Here is a 16,618-nt window from a genome sequence, read left to right on the forward strand (position 1 = left end):
CACTGAAATTATGGTCCCATCACTAGCATTCACACAAGAGGCAACATGTGCAAGGCAAGGGGGCTTTCAGTAGCTGTGTGCTATTAAATTGGTATAAGCAGGTCATGATACTCCAGTGTGTGTCCATAGAAAATCTGACACAGATTCCTAGTCTTTTAGGAACACGCCTACCATTTTTATTCTGATTTCAGACTCTGATAGAGCCAAAAGATTCTACGTTCACTTCCTTTAAGCCATATCACTGGGGGGGAGGGGGAGAGGATTTAATTCTCAGCAGCTGGTACTGCTAACCTGCTTGCTAACTAAACTTCCTAACTAGTTTGACATATGCAACTTCAGTGCTTAGATCTGTAGTAGATGGAGATTCACAAGTCTGAAGAAGAAAAAAAGGACCTAAGAGAAATCACATTCAGAGATTCCAGGCAGATTCCAACATCAAAATGGAAACAGATAAAGCATCCAGAAGCTTAGGGGAAAAAAAAACTTCTGAGTGTTGCTGAAAAAGATCTGTGGAGTCTGAAGTCTTCATTACAGCGTAATCCTTCCTTCCATTCCCCATAACTTTTTTTAAACTATCTCCTCCATTCATGATTGTCTTTATATTGTCATTGACATTACGTTATATTAAGTCAATCTCTAATATTAGATGCAATTATGATACATGACACTGAAATCATGCTTAAAGTAAGATTCCACTTGAAGGAGTCACCTCAGATCTATGCCTTAGTAAGGCTGTTTATTGCTTTTGTGATTGCGCTATCAAGTATTTCTTTGTATATAAGTACCAAGGTGCTAACAGCCAGATACAAAATAGATAAAAAAAACAGCTGAATAACTTGAATTCCAATGTGTGCAGTCAAATAATTTGTGCTCTAGAAACCTCTCTACAGCTCCCTCTTTGCCTAGGCTTTAAAATGTACTGCAACTTTTTATTTATTTATTTATTTTGCTTTTTTTTAACCTGAGTTTCACCCAAACTCTGTTTTGCTTCTGCTCATTGGCAGAAATGAGCCTATTAGTGCTAACTGCCTCTATGTTCAACAGATATCAAGAAATTAAGAAATTAGACTAGTTGTGAATGCTTTTGGACCCAAAGTGATTCTGGACAAATCCACCAGTGGAAACACTTGCACCTATACTGTTGAGCCAAGTCAAGTGGAAATTAAGTTTAATTCACTTTGTGGATTTAGTTCAGGATTCTCAGTTTACCTTTTTTATTCCCATCCTTACAAATCAGGCCACAGCCTAGTTGTCTTCATCTCAAACATCACCCTCTGAAAAAAGTTTTGGAGCTCAGATTGTGCCACTTGTGACACTAACTTGTGCCTTCTGTCTTAAACTAATGCCTGTAACACTGTCTTACTCATCAGTGGCAACACACACGTGTAACTGACTGGCAATTAACTCCTCAGATCCAGCTAATTCAGGGTTAAACCTACAATTGCAATACAGGGGGGAAAAAAAAAAAATCAACAAAAATGGGATGTGACAAGTGCTTATTTACGTAGACATTTTTCAGGAGCTGAGCTGCACTTTAATACATAAATGCATTGTACCTTCAGTGAAACCTTCCTCCTGAATAGCTAATAAGTTATACTTAAGTGCTTTCACCAATGAACTGACTTACTTTAGTTACTATGAAATCATTTTTATTTTCCTTCTGTCCAAAAAAGTTGGAGGTAGCTAAAATCATTTTGGTGCACCACCTGCAAGTTTATGAATTATTGAAGATCGGAGGTAAAGTGGTTGCACTGAGAAAAAGATGGATAGGAAGCACATTTTCACCATTACTGAGAAGATTGCTTGAAGGGAAGGCAGGAGTCCCAGAAACATCTGCAGAATTGTATTCTTAATGAAGAGGGTGGAGGAAAAGACCTAAACTGACTCGCCATAGAGTGAAATACTTAATAGTGTGATGTCAGCATATGGAAATTCCAATTGAGCATGTAAGCAACTTGCAGATGTTGCTCTGTGGCACAGCACCTGGCTTTCAAGCTTAGTCTCTCAGGTATTTAAGGCCCCTGTTGAAATGATATCTATGTACTGTTGAGAGTAATGATGTCGGCTGGTGGTTAAATAATATACCAAGACCAGGAGAAACATCACAAAAGCTTACAAAGGGCTTTTTTTCAAATGGGAATCGCACTGCTTCTTCCCCAGCTGTGACTAAAGAAAATCTAACCCAGAATCTTGTATCCATCTATTTAATTTGGGAAACCTGAACTGCTGTCAGTAACCTAAGCACTCAGATCTTTAAACCTCTCTTAGTTGATCAATTTGTCCCCTACAGCAATTTATACTGCAGTAATTCCCACTGACACCAGTGAGGGAAGCACTAAACAATTACAAGCTGGCCTGCTGCTGAACTCCGTTAACTAGATGCCCATGATTTGAGGAGATATTTCTGTCTGTTTAGGCCACTGGTAGTTTTACAAGCCAAACTGTCTTGCTCTCAGCCCAGTGGAGACTAGAAAGCTTCCCACCACCTGATGTTAAGAACAAACGACTTGAGCTGACCGGTGACACCAAGACTGGACTCACAGTCCTCTGGAGTACTGGCTCTATGCCACCAGCATGAAACTGTATTAGAATATCAAGCTTCACTTCCTGTGCAGTTCTCCAAACATTTGAGGTTATTTTAACTATGGTTCTAAGTTCAGCAGAGGCCACAAACATTGTACTTCATAAAAAGCAAGCATTACAGAATGCAAAACAACTATTACAGGATATTTCCCAGATAGGACTGTGCTGTTATTATACCTCTACCATCTGTCTTTCCCACTGGACTTCATAGGATAGGATAATTCAGGTCAGGAGGGACCTCAGGAGGTTTCTAGGCCAACCTTCTGCTCAAAGCAGGGTCAGCTGTGGGGTCAGACCAGGTTGCTTGGGACTTTATCCAGTTGGGCCTTGAAAACCACCAAGGATGGAGACTGCACAACCTCTCTGGGCAACCAGTTTCACCACTAGGCTGTCCTCATGGGGAAAAAGCTTTTTCCTTGTGTCCAGCCTGAACTTCTTATTTCAGTCTTTGCCCGTTGCCTCTCATCCTCCTGCCGTGAACCACTGTGAAAAGCCTGGCTCCGCTTTCTCGGTTCTTTCCCGGTAGGTGCTGGGAGGCTGCTGCAAGCCCCCCCGTAGCCACCTCTTCTCCAGGCTGAACAAGCCCAGCTCCCTCGGCCTCTCCTCACAGGGCAGTGCTCTGGCCCCCACCACCCTGGTGGCCCTGGCTGAACCCCCGCCAGCTTGTCAACGTCTTTCCTGTGCTGGGGGTCCCAGAGCTGGACACAGGATCTAGATGTGGTCTGACAAGTGCCAAGCAGAGGGGGATAGTCCCATCCCTCGACCTTCTGGTTAATACAGCTTGGGAGGCTGTTGGCCGCCTTTGCTGCTGGGCGTGCTGCTGGCTCATGTTCTTGCTGTCCCCCAAGTCCCTTTCAGCAGAGCTGCTCCCCAGCCTGTGTCATTGCAGGGTTTCTTCCTTTGCTGGTGCAGGGCTCTGCCTTTGTCCTAGATGAATTTCATGAGGTTCCTGTAGGCCCATTCCTCCAGCCTGTCCAGGTGCTGGTGAACATCAGTGCTGCCCTTGATCGCATTTACTGGTTCCTACAGTTTGGTGTCATCTGCAAAATCCTGAGTCTGCAAAATGAGAGTGCAGTCAGTCTCCTTCTCCCAGTCACAGATAAAGATCTTAAACACAACAGGTCCCAGAGTAGAACCCTGCAGTACTCCACTTATTACCAGCTTCCTGGCAGCACAACCCATTAACCTTATGATTCTGATCATCCAGACAGCTTTTTACTCATCGAGTTGTCCAATCAAATTTATTTAGATTTTCTTTCATTACATTGCATTCCCTGCCCGGGTCAGAATCTCTACTATTCTTTGCAATATAAACTGTTCACTCACCTACCAGCATGCGAGGAACATCCAAGGCATCCACATCAATTCCATTAGTCAGGAGAAATCACTACATCCAGAACCAGGCTTTATACAATGTTTAAATAATACAAGCATTTTGGAGAGGAACCTTTCCACTGTTTAGATCTAGAGTTTATTACATGTGATAGCTGCTATATTAAAAAAAAAAAAACAACTAATTAACCTCTCTGTATGAGTTAGTATATAAATAAGGGAACTATAATAGCACAGTAGGGGTGTTTTAATGTCATATGAAGCTGTATAGCAATTCTTCTGTGTACCATTACTAACTCTTGAAAAATCTCAAGAATATTAATCAGATAATGCTACTGTTGTCAAAATGATATTCCTCATTCTAAAAATAGTTTTGTGATTTCCTAGTATTAAAGGAAGTAAGTTCATTGCTACCTTGGCTAATAATTCTAGTTATCCATAGCAGAGGTGTTTCTCACCCTGTGGTTCACAGATCACTGACAGTCAGTAAGACAACCAACAGTGATCTGAAACCCCCTTCTTCCTATTTAGTCCTGAGCAAGTGAACAAACTTATAAAACAGGAAAGTAAAATTAATGCAAAATTAATACAAAAGAGTATTTTAAATGTAGCTGAAATTTTAAATCATTTACAAATAGAAAACTTTACTGGGCAACATTGCAAAAGGTAGCCCTAGCTTTCCCCCTGACACCCCCCCAGCAAATTTGAGATGTTCCTCATTTAAAAAAGGTTGGAAAAATGTATCTGTAAAGGTATACGTTTGTACAAGTACAGCAAGCTGACAGCAGTGCTTACTATTTCTATAAAAGACTCATAAGTATTTGCAGTTCATAACTATGCCATATAGATATATACCAGAGAAAAATTGGGCATAAAGAAACTGAATAAACAGCATAAATAGGGGGCAGTTTTCAGTAGTGGGCTTCCTGCTAAATTAATTCCAATAGTTAAATGGAGGCTTGTAACTTTGGCATTATTTTTTCCTGTCTTTAAAAGGGTGAGAGGTGCAAGAAATTGCATGTACTCACCAAGAGGATTTTTTCTCTTAAATTCTAACGATCTGAGATGGAAAACTGATACTGACTCAAAAAATGCAAGAAAAAAGGTTATTAGAAAAGTGATTTCCATTGCATATGAAAGATTCCTAACAGGATCTTGAGGAGTCATGTGTATGTATATATACAGGCACACATTTTATAAATACACATACATACACACACATTCTGTTCCTTGACAGCAATAGCTGAAACGACAAAGCTCAGCAGTCTCAAGATTGTGCTGACATCATTGACAATACTGACTCACAAACAAATGTGTCTTAGCAAGCTACATGCCAAAAGCTGCTGTTGATGACCCAAGAACAACATTAATTTTATCTCCATTCAAACTAAAAGTGCTGAAGGCTGTAGCTGGCACTTTGGTACTAGTCTACTGTGCTGCTTATCGAAGACAGACAGACAGGCAGGTAAGCAGAAACTCATAGAACAGTATGAATTAAAGAAAAGATGACATATAGAAAGCAATGCTCCTAAAGAAATTATTGATTTTGATCATGACCTTTCTGATAAGTTATTTTGATACTGTTTAATGTTTTAAATAGTCTGAGAAGTGGGGACTGGAAGTTAACCCTTTGGCCCTTGATCTTCCACTCTACAAAAAGGCAAAAGTTCAGCAAGAAGTGGAGGAAGTGCCATCCCTCCTCATTCCCGTTTAATCACCAGCCTCCTTAGGGCACTGTGACAGTGATGAGGATTTTCACACCAAGGCTGAAGAGGTATTGAACATTAGCATGCATCAGGCATACCTCAAGCATAGCTACTAGACCAGGTTTTTCAGTGAACTTGGACACTGGGCACCTAATTTGTGGATTTAAGGGTGGTTAAAGTGTTAAACTGAATAAAGACCTGGCAAAAAGGAAGCAATTTTGCATATATGCTGAAGCAGAAATATAAGCATACTGGAGACCAAATTTTTACCTCTAAAATTCCTTAGGAGATCAGGCAAAGATTTTGTCAATTGTACCCTTGTGTTCACATTTCAATTCTACCCAAGTCCCATTTTAGGCCAGCAAAGGTTTTGCAGGTTGCATTCTTGCAGTCAGATGACCAGACTCATCTGGTCATTCAGACTTAAGCCTACATCTGCAGAGGCAAGTGCAAACGAAAGAATCAAATTTCAGAGAAAACTCTCACAGCAAGAACTAGACAGAGAAGGAAGCTGTGTTTCATTAAATGAACGGGAATCGCCCACAGCAATGCCAAATAGATGCACTCAAGTCCTGTCTGAGAGTATAACCTAGGCTTGGTTAGTACGTAAGTACAAAACTACCTGAGAATTCCTAACCTAAGGAGTTACAGATGAACGCTTACTGAACATTAACACACACTAAAAAAGATCAGTTCTCTTGTTGCTGGTGTGATGGATGGATAAAAATTGCACCAGAATAAATCAACCTCTATGCAGCTTTCCTACATAGAGAACTCTTCCATCTGGCAGGTAAAGAAAGTAGTCTCAAGAGGATGAACAAAGTTAAACTACTAGGGTATGCTACTTTAAAAATAAATCAATAAATAAATAAATAGTAGTAGCCTGTTCTTCCCAGTCCAGTTGAGCACAGAAACACCAAATTCGTGTGCTGTTCTGCAAGGCAGTAGATATAAACATTCTCCAAAGACACTCTTTAGCCTGCACAGCTTACAGTCAGTGACAACTGGGAACAACTAAATTGAACAGTATTTACATGATTTGCTTGACTACATCTTTGCTTTCGCCCTCCTATCTTCATCCTTCCAAATATGATTTAGTAGGTAAAACATAAACTTTGCCAGTGAACAGACAAGAGAAAAACTACAGTTGCTTCCAAGGATATACACACTTGTGCTATTACATATGTGATTTTACATTTCTGCACATACAATAATGATGCTTTCATGACCACTCTTCATTAGCCTCCCTCATTTTACAGGATCTACCAGAGTTAATTTGTCAAAATTAACTCAGAATTAATCTGGCCAAAGTTAATTTGTCAGAGCATTTCAGATTCATGATTCTGATCTGAAAAGAAGAAGAAAGCAGAATTAGAACTTGGATTTTTTTTTTTTTTTTTTTTTTTTGAGAAGGACAATCTCTCTCATAACTAAAGCCAGAACACAGTGAACACAGTGTTTCTTCCAAAATAATCAGATATGAATAATCAGATCAGGAAGAAAACAAATCAACACTACAACAAAAACAAAAACTACTTCCCAAAAGATATGGGAAGTTCATTCTTAGAACAGGACAAGATTAATTGTCTTTAATGCATTAGTTTCAGTTGACATGTTAGAAAAGCTTTTTTAGACATTCATTTACTCAGTCACAAGGACAGGTGATCATGTGAAGAGTTAGTCTGTTCAAAATCATTACAGGGAACATTTTTGCTACCAGCAACTTTGTTTTTGAGCAATGATCCACATCACTTACAGAATCCACCCCAAAAAATTAGAAATTCCCTTCATAGGAATAGAGTCTGTTACCTTTAAATTAAGCAGTTTCTTGTATTAGAGCAGTAGTTAAATGGCAGAACTGTAGTACTCATATAGTGTACGTCCACTCCCTGGCAGGTTTTTCCCTGTGGCCTTTGTTGCTTTATCCAGTCAAGATGTGTCATGCATGTGCTGCAACTCTCTCTAATTGTCAAGAAGTCCCTAGATTATTTAAACTTAGCATTTTCTTTCAGGGTTTAATTAAACTTTCTCCGTCATCTCCTCAATGGGAGTAAGAGAACAGTTATATAGTGGGAGGAGCCAGCTTTAAAAAACAAAACAAAAAACCCAACGTATTCTTTCTTCCTTCCAAGATAAAAATCCAAACAATCTGGACACCTGCCACTGGATGGACACACACATGCATGTTCCAGGGAATAATATGTGGTTGGATGCTTTACTTAATCATCCATAACCAGTTTCCTCTGACTAAATAACCTAGGGAATAAGATATTTAAGATTTCTACCTATAGCACTTCAGCGAGCTTTTGTTGTACCTAAGATGGCATTATTTTGAGTGTATACTAAGAAGTTTTGACATCTTACCCAGAATACATTAGACTGATGTCTCATCTCATCATCCTCCGAGTCAACTCATCTGCAACCAGCTTCCTGGTAGGAATTTGCAGTAGCCAGCGGTGCCTCAAATGGCATCCAGTCACAACTGTCAGAGATCCATGGCTTCAGTATTCCCAGAAGCCAGCACTAGGTTGCTACATAAGGAGACAGGTACAATGCTTTGGAAAATGGGGCATAATGTAGAGACATGAGAAGTAAGTCTACACAGAGCAATAACCAAAGTAAATGTCAGCAGGGATCCAGCCACGTTTGTTCCCTGCTGTATCAAGCTTACACCAGGCTGACATGACCGGAATGATCTCGACAACATCCTATAAACATTCATCTGACCCCATGTCATGTGGATGTACCTTCTTCATTTCCACTGCCATGAAAACCCCTGCACCACTTTGATTTCTAGAGAGTGATCATACTCAGTGATTTCAAGGAAAATAGAAGTGTGTTCCACATAACAATTCAAGAGATCTTTTAACATGCAAAAGATCTAGGCAAAAATCAAGATCTTTCTTTGTATCTCTGAGTCCCATACATAGAGCTAATGGAAACCGCAGCCTGTAGTCTCATTAGTCATTTTTGCTCCAAGCAACACCTCCAAAACTGCACTCACGAACAAACCCTACTATTTCACAAATGAACAGATTCTAATGTAAGGTGATGCTGAAAATTCACCTTAGGGTCTGCTATACTTCCTGTGACTCGTCACAGATTTTGTGGCAATGATCAAGTCTTCAATGAAGGAAAAGCCTATAATTTAAGGCTGTTATTATTTCAATTTTAAAACATTCCAAAATTTTCATGAAAGAAGCATCTACTGCTAAAAAAAAAGTCACAATTCAGTAAAAATACACTAAAACTGACACATCACATGTAAAATATTTCAATTTACTTTTAAGTAATCTTAAACCTTTAATTATGACAATAAATACAAACACTGAATGCAGCTTTAAGAAGCTGTGCAGAACAAGTAGATATGAAAGCTGTTGCACAATGCATCCACTGGATCTTCCACAGAAAGAGATGTGTAAAAAGCTGTTTCTTTTTTGGTTGTCCTATGACCCAAGGCCTAGTATTTCAGTTTTTGGCACTGGATTCCAACAAGTCTTTTGCTTCATTTATTTTTGTTGCTAAATAAGGTGATCCACCTGAAAAGGCAAAGGAATACCATTCACATATTGGTATGAAATATCAGACTCCTTCTCTTACAGCATCCTGATATTACTCGATTTTATTAGCTCCTCCTTCCTCAAAAAATCCTTTTCATAAGACTGCTTTAAAAATGTCATTGATATGAAGTAAAATAATGAGTAGGGAAACATGACAAAAATGTAATCAAAACTGAAACGACTGAAGAATAATGCTGAACAATTCATCTCAGAAGTCATTCTGATGAAGCAAAGTCTTAAAATGATTCTTTGAAAACACTTTAAATTAGCGTGACTTAGACTGGCAGTGCAGTGTTGCTGCAAATGTATGCAAGGTCAGCTGTCTTGAATGTTCACGTAAAGCTGATTGCTATTATTCCCACCCATCTCGAAAACTGAGAGGCAAAATTTTATCAAAAACCAAAAAACAGCCCCCCTCAGCCTCTCCCATTCTAGACACCCAGAATTACCAGCCAGAAACCATCACATTAAAGCTATTTAAACATGGTATGCCTTCTAACTTCTAGTCCTGAACACTGTCATTGCTTTACGCTCCATCTAACAATTTGCTTACAGTTCAGTGGTCTTTTTGTGTTTGTTTTTTTACTCTCCCCTTGAGTACCAACCATCTGCCTACAGTCACTGAAAACAACATTACAAAGTCTATATCAGTAGCTTAACATTTACTAGAATACACCTGGGTTTTTTTATTATTATTCTTTTTACATAAAAAGGTGATTTCAGTAATACTGTGCACTGGATAGCCTTTTCCAAGGCCTCTGTCATAATTTTTCATTCAGCAGAAAAGATAGTGATAGAAGAAACACACAGAAGAACAAACATTAAACATATGTAAATAAAAACAAAAATGCAAGGCTTTCTTTAAAGACTTCTTTAGGACATTCCTGCAGGAATCCAAATCATTATAATCATTTCACAGTCTAATAAAACAACTGGAAGAAGCAATGGAGTTCAGTTCTCTTGTTCGTGTTTTGGTTTTGTTTGAATGTAGTCCTAATAGTTAAGACACATTTGAGGAAAGTGGAGCAGGGAAAGAACAAGGTAGAGAAATTGACTACTGGAAAATAAATAACTTTTTAAAAAAAAACAAAAAACAAAAAACTATAAGCTTTTTAGCCAGGAATAGGATTTACTAGGTTGAGTACTCCTTGCTCCAAAGAGTAGACAAGAGTATCAAACAATAAAGACTATAAACTGCAACAATGTACCCCAAGTAATTTTTAGCCATGCGTTGATTTTCTAAATGCCAAGAGCGCATGATCTTAAAAGTAAATTGAAATGTGCTAGAAGTGTTTTCACTACATTTACATCCTTAAGTGCCATATTAATTTTGTAGCCCTCCAATGAGAGAAAATTCAATCTCATGATTGCATAAGTGTTTGTTTATAATCAGGCAGGTCCAAAAGACTTATCTCTTCCTCTGTTTCTGCGAGCAAGTATTCTTTCAAAAAATTAGTGACTGAAAAAGTTAACATACAATGTATCAATATAAAAATACTTTTAAACAGAATTATGTAAGGATTAATGCACAACTGTTTTAATAGCCCTTACTGTGGATGTTATTATGACATCTTCTGTATATTTCTTATTCCTAATAATTCTCTTTTCAAAGCTTCAATTCTCAGCTAATATATGCAGCTTTTTAAAATCAGTAATTATTGTCCTTTATTCTACCTACTCCAACTGATAAAATATTTTAGAGTAACATTTGGCAGTTGAATATTATTTTTAAAACCATGGCTTTGTTACTAGAGCCCTGAAGGAATCAAGATATCTATGTAAGCAAACAGGTCTCTGCTGCCACATGTTCAAGATTACTCCAGGCCCTAGCTCTCCAGCTAAAGACATTATACAATTTTTTTTTCCTGTGGCTATACCAACAGAGCTGCAGGGCAGCACAAAGGCACAAACCCCTTAAATTGGTGTTCCTACCGAGAAAACAGTTCATCTTGATAGCACACCGGAGGCCTCCAAAGCCTACAATATGTCCAGCAAACCCTACACTGTGCCCAGCTGTAGGTGCATTACAGCTGTAAGCCTGGTCCCTTAAAATGTATAATCTTTGTTACAGGAACCATCTCTCTAGGTCTACTCAGCATCCACACTGAGATTCACGGTTCTGGCTCAGGTCTCTGGATACTGCTACACTAAAATTTAAAAAATTAATTATCAAAAATTTTAACCTACTATGCACTCTGCTGGTTAAGAGATCTCTGACGATCACAACATATTACAAACGTAGAAAAGAACTTCTCCAGTTTTTGTTTGTGGAGTTTATACATTGCAAAAAGTGTAAAAAAAAAAAATGAAGTGGTGTGACATCAAATAAGCAGGACAGCTTTAGAATTAAGTTGAGGGGTGAGGACAGCAAAGAAAAGCATCAACTAAACACATTGCCAAGTTATTTTTTCATTTTCTTAAGATGGGGTGCAGGCAGGGAACCCTGTAATCCTGTCAAAAATATAAAAAACTTCCAATTCCCCCTTTTGACTTCTGAAATACAGTGCAACTCTTCACCATCTGTTATTTTAAAGTAGAAACAGCAATGAACATATGGGCTTTCTTTCTCAACCAGCTGTAGTGTAGTTAAAGTTATAATAATAGCCTTTCTGTAAGATGAATTTACATTAAAAACCTCGCCAGTAAAGCAACAGTGCACAGCTTCACAGTTCTTCCAAAGGATTTCAAATTTCCTTGAATTCAGACCAATGACATAGTGACTACAGAACACTTCCCCACAGAAAGTTACTTTCAAACATGTGACTGCTCCATCCCAGTTCAAAACAGGAATGTTTAATGTAAAAATATTATTTAAAGGTAAGAAAAAAATGAGCTATAAGTTTCTTAAAGTGTAAAACAGTGGTCCATGAGCTCATGGTTTTGACTAAAGCAGCACAAGTCTAGAAAATAACCTTAAATAGAGCTGTACAACTTACTACAATTGTGGTTCATAAAGCCTGGGGGGAAGCGGTCTGTTTCATCGGAGAGAAAGACACACAGAACTTAAGTCTAGTCTATAAACAGAAATCATATAGTTGCATTGATTGTGTTCATTTACACAAACAGCAAACTGAAGGACCTCATTTAAGCCTCTTCTTTTTCAGCTTTAGTTAAGAAAAAACAAGAATTACCTTTATCAGGATGATTCAAAATCATGATTCTTCTATGGGCTGTTCTGATTTTGGCCTTGCCAGCAGACGGACTACAAAAATAAATTGAAGTGCTCACCATAAATTCCACCAAACCCAGGCTATAAACTAATGATTTATACCGGCTTCAAAAACAATTAAAATTTGAGATTTTCACCATCTTGTGGACAAAACACAAAACTGCATCTTTGAGGAAGTAACACATTAACAAAGGCATGTGAGACACATTGAGAAGGGTATTTTAAAAAAGCCTGTGTATTTGAGGCATACAAATATCTTTCAGGTTTTTTTGAACTCAATACATCCACTGCTATGTAAAGTAAACAAATTTAAAAAAAAAAGCTCTATAGTAAATCTACTTTGCATTCTTATCATTAAATGTGGAAAACATTTTTTTCTCCCCTAGAAAATGGGTGTTTATATGACCAGTGACAAAACAAGTATTTAATATTACCATATTTTATTCTACTGTAAATATTATTATTGTTGCTATAAATAATTCTTTCTGCTGGGGCCTGAAAAAACAGTATTTGTTATTTTTGCAAAGCTGTTCAATGTGTTACATTCAGGGATATGTTGATTTACAAGTGCTACATAATGTTGTTTCCTTCAATGACAGATACGTAAAACATGTACTTCAACTAAATTAAATATGTACCTTACCAGACAAATAACCACTTATGGATGCAGTGTGCCAGCACAGTAGGTTATGGTATGCAAAAGAACAGTAATGTTTAAATTTGAATGGTTTCATTTTTCATAATCTGTTAGCATGGAAAAATGAACCAGTGTTTTCTACTTCAGATCACTTCTTAATCAGTGATAATTCAATTAATTAATCTTTTTGTAGATAGAGTTTGAATGCAAGGTATCAGCCTAACTACATTCCTGAAGTAAACAACCTGTAATTATTATTTTGTCACAGGGAATTTAGAGTCTGTTGCAAAAATACTTCACAGAACTGCACAAGAAAAGAATACTTCAAGGGAACGAAGTAATCCAGAAAGAAAGAATTAAGAGAGGGTGAAAGGTCTTGAACTATATAGCTCCAAAAATGAAATGATTTGTTCTCAGATAGCTAAGCATAACAATTATCTATATTTTGACCTGTAAATCCCTTCTTTAATACTGTAACAATATAAAGGAAAGTTGATATATCACATTTAGAAATTCAGACCACAAAAGTCAAATTCTGGAAAAGCTGTAGTTACATATTATGGAAAATCATGCAGGTTTGCTCTGAAAAGCAGCTGTGAAATTGGTATTTTAAACCAAATTTGTTTGATCTAAAATACTATTCAAATCGAATAGTTTATAATATACTGCTTATTCTGCAGTCATGACCGGTCACTGAAGTCACTACCAAGAAAAACTCCGTCAAATCATATTTAAACCTCATGACCTGAGTCACACCAACATAACACGCTTCTGATATCACAGGTTTTCCTCTGGCTGAAACTTCTATCATCTTGGAGGACCAGTCAACACTTGACAGCAGGGCTGCCATTTAGCAGCACCTGGACAGGCTGGAGGAATGGGCCTACAGGAACCTCATGAAATTCATCTAGGACAAAGGCAGAGCCCTGCACCAGCAAAGGAAGAAACCCTGCAATGACACAGGCTGGGGAGCAGCTCTGCTGAAAGGGACTTGGGGGACAGCAAGAACATGAGCCAGCAGCACGCCCAGCAGCAAAGGCGGCCAACAGCCTCCCAAGCTGTATTAACCAGAAGGTCGAGGGATGGGACTATCCTCCTCTGCTTGGCACTTGTCAGACCACATCTAGATCCTGTGTCCAGCTCTGGGACCCCCAGCACAGGAAAGACGTTGACAAGCTGGCGGGGGTTCAGCCAGGGCCACCAGGGTGGTGGGGGCCAGAGCACTGCCCTGTGAGGAGAGGCCGAGGGAGCTGGGCTTGTTCAGCCTGGAGAAGAGGTGGCTACGGGGGGGCTTGCAGCAGCCTCCCAGCACCTACCGGGAAAGAACCGAGAAAGCGGAGCCAGGCTTTTCACAGTGGTTCACGGCAGGAGGATGAGAGGCAACGGGCAAAGACTGAAATAAGAAGTTCAGGCTGGACACAAGGAAAAAGCTTTTTCCCCATGAGGACAGCCTAGTGGTGAAACTGGTTGCCCAGAGAGGTTGTGCAGTCTCCATCCTTGGTGGTTTTCAAGGCCCAACTGGATAAAGTCCCAAGCAACCTGGTCTGACCCCGCAGCTGACCCTGCTTTGAGCAGAAGGTTGGCCTAGAGACCTTCTGAGGTCCCTTCAACCTGAGCCATTTTATAATCATATGCTATACCTACCTGAGCAGTAAATTGGCCTTTTTTTGCTGTTTTTGTTAAAAAATAAATAAATAAATAAAAGGCAAAAACAAATCATATTTGAAGCATGACTTTCAAACCTAAAATATTTTTCTTCTGTTTGTACACTTATACGATGATTTTAATGTAATAGCCTAATTGCTTTTTTTCATTTTTATAAAAAAAAAGTTTAATGTGTATGTAAACTAATGTATGTTTATTTAAATTCATTTTTATATTCACAAGCAATTAAACATTTCCTACAGACAGAGAAACATTGCATCTTGTTTCATGGCAGAAATGGTACAAAGTTTCGTTCACTTTTATCTAGAATTTTAACTTACAATTTTCATCAGACATATTATCTAACTTCAGAAAGTTCAGCATTAGCAATCTGATGGTAGCAAACTATTACGCTTAATTTTGTCTATTGTTTGGAAAATACTCATAACATTTGCACTTCCCATCTCATCTCAGACATTCCCCCTCCTCTCCTACCAGCAGTTCCTTCTACAGCATATTTAATTGTTAAAATTAATGCTATTCTCATAGTGAACTTCAGTAATCAGCCCTGCTTCATGACAACTAATGGAAGAACAGTAAAATTTAAAATTACTGAACATTTCCAATACAGTACTTTGTAGCTTTCAACACCTTTTATACAGTTTAAATGCAAACAAAGCATATGCATGCTTTTACCAAAAACACTACAATCCTACCAGATGGTTATTAACGAGTAACATCTGAAATGTATAAAAAGTCAATACATTTGAAATGTAAAAACAACGGTTAAATGCTCACCTTTATCATACCTTGTGTTTATTATTTCTAGAGTGCTCATACATACTTGGCACTCAAAATAATGAAGAATATCTCTGCCTTAAAACTTAATATAACTTGGAACTAATGACACAAAAGACAAAAGTTACACTAATAAGATCAGTGTCTAGTCAGATCTGGTTTGTGCATACCCTGGTAGTTTTCCTAAAACTTTAAAATTGACTTGCTTTTTTTTGGTAGCACTGTTATGGCACAGGTAGCCCTGTTATAGGACAGGTAGCACTGTTATAATTAAGTAAACAGTGAGTTAAAACTTGGTCTATAAAAGTGTTTTTAAACAATGTGAAAACTTCCTATAAAGATATTAGCCATGCTTCTATGCAACTAAAGACTCAATCCTTTAAACACTAAAGAAGAATTTCTCTCAAATGGCATTCACAAGACTGAGCCCAAACACACCAAGCAGTGTCACCATTCTAGGTGTGGACTCAAGCTATTAAAACTAAAAATAAAAGCAGATTCTGATTTAACATGTGATGAAACTTCAGATGTGAAGCAAAAGAGCAGTGTTCAGGCTAAGCATAGCCAATACAAACACACTTTAATAAGTTGCAGTGTGCTACTCTGGAAAAAAATCACTGAATCTGCCCTTATAACTTAAAATGTTAATACGTTATCAAACTTAAAGGTTGAAGGAAATATGTCTAAGTAGCACTCCTATTAATTTCCTGCTCAGTGTGCAAGCATGAAACATTTCAAATAAATGTAATCTTTTATTTTACAGTTTCTTAAAATGAATGTTACATCTGCATAATCCCCATTACATTAGAAGTAAACATAAATAGTACATTGAAACAGGATTTTAACTCCTAATTCCCACCTGGGAATTCCCTGGAAATAATTTTCTTTGGAGATTATTAAAACCATCCTCCCCTATATTTTTAATCTTAAAATTCAGAGCCAATCTGAACCAGAAATAGGAAACCTACTACTTAAAGCCCGATCTGTCCCTCTCATCTGGAAAGCCTTCAAACTCACTGTTTGTTTTTATAGAAAACACTAAGATGGATGCTACCACTAGCCATCCAGATATTTCGGAAAAAAATCCATTGATTCCTCAGCCTGGAAATGATTTCCTATACTGGCTCTAAATTACAAGTCTCTCTGAGTATTTTTGTTTGAAGTATGCTCCAATTCTTTAAACAAATCA

At 38.0% G+C, this 16,618-nt stretch overlaps 1 protein-coding gene across 3 annotated transcripts in view; it reads right to left on the bottom strand.

Annotated features, from left to right (window-relative positions):
- Window positions 1-717: 717 nt before the first annotated feature.
- The window catches only part of DNAJC15 (DnaJ heat shock protein family (Hsp40) member C15), a 34,222-nt gene continuing 18,321 nt past the window's right edge, over window positions 718-16,618 (bottom strand). Inside the window, exons 5-8 of one of the 3 annotated variants that reach the window (XM_067292432.1) lie at window positions 12,313-12,383; window positions 7,986-9,160; window positions 3,914-6,969; window positions 718-3,639 (exon numbers count right to left, since the gene is read on the bottom strand). In XM_067292432.1, coding sequence (XP_067148533.1) covers window positions 9,090-9,160; window positions 12,313-12,383 — 142 coding nt within the window. In that variant the 3' untranslated portion in view covers window positions 718-3,639; window positions 3,914-6,969; window positions 7,986-9,089. Of the gene's footprint in view, window positions 3,640-3,909; window positions 6,970-7,985; window positions 9,161-12,312; window positions 12,384-16,618 lie in introns of all 3 variants that reach the window. The other 2 variants (XM_067292423.1, XM_013948350.2) reach the window with 2 other exon arrangements.

This window comes from Apteryx mantelli, chromosome 1 (genome assembly GCF_036417845.1).
Source record: "Apteryx mantelli isolate bAptMan1 chromosome 1, bAptMan1.hap1, whole genome shotgun sequence".
Taxonomy (NCBI): domain Eukaryota; kingdom Metazoa; phylum Chordata; class Aves; order Apterygiformes; family Apterygidae; genus Apteryx; species Apteryx mantelli.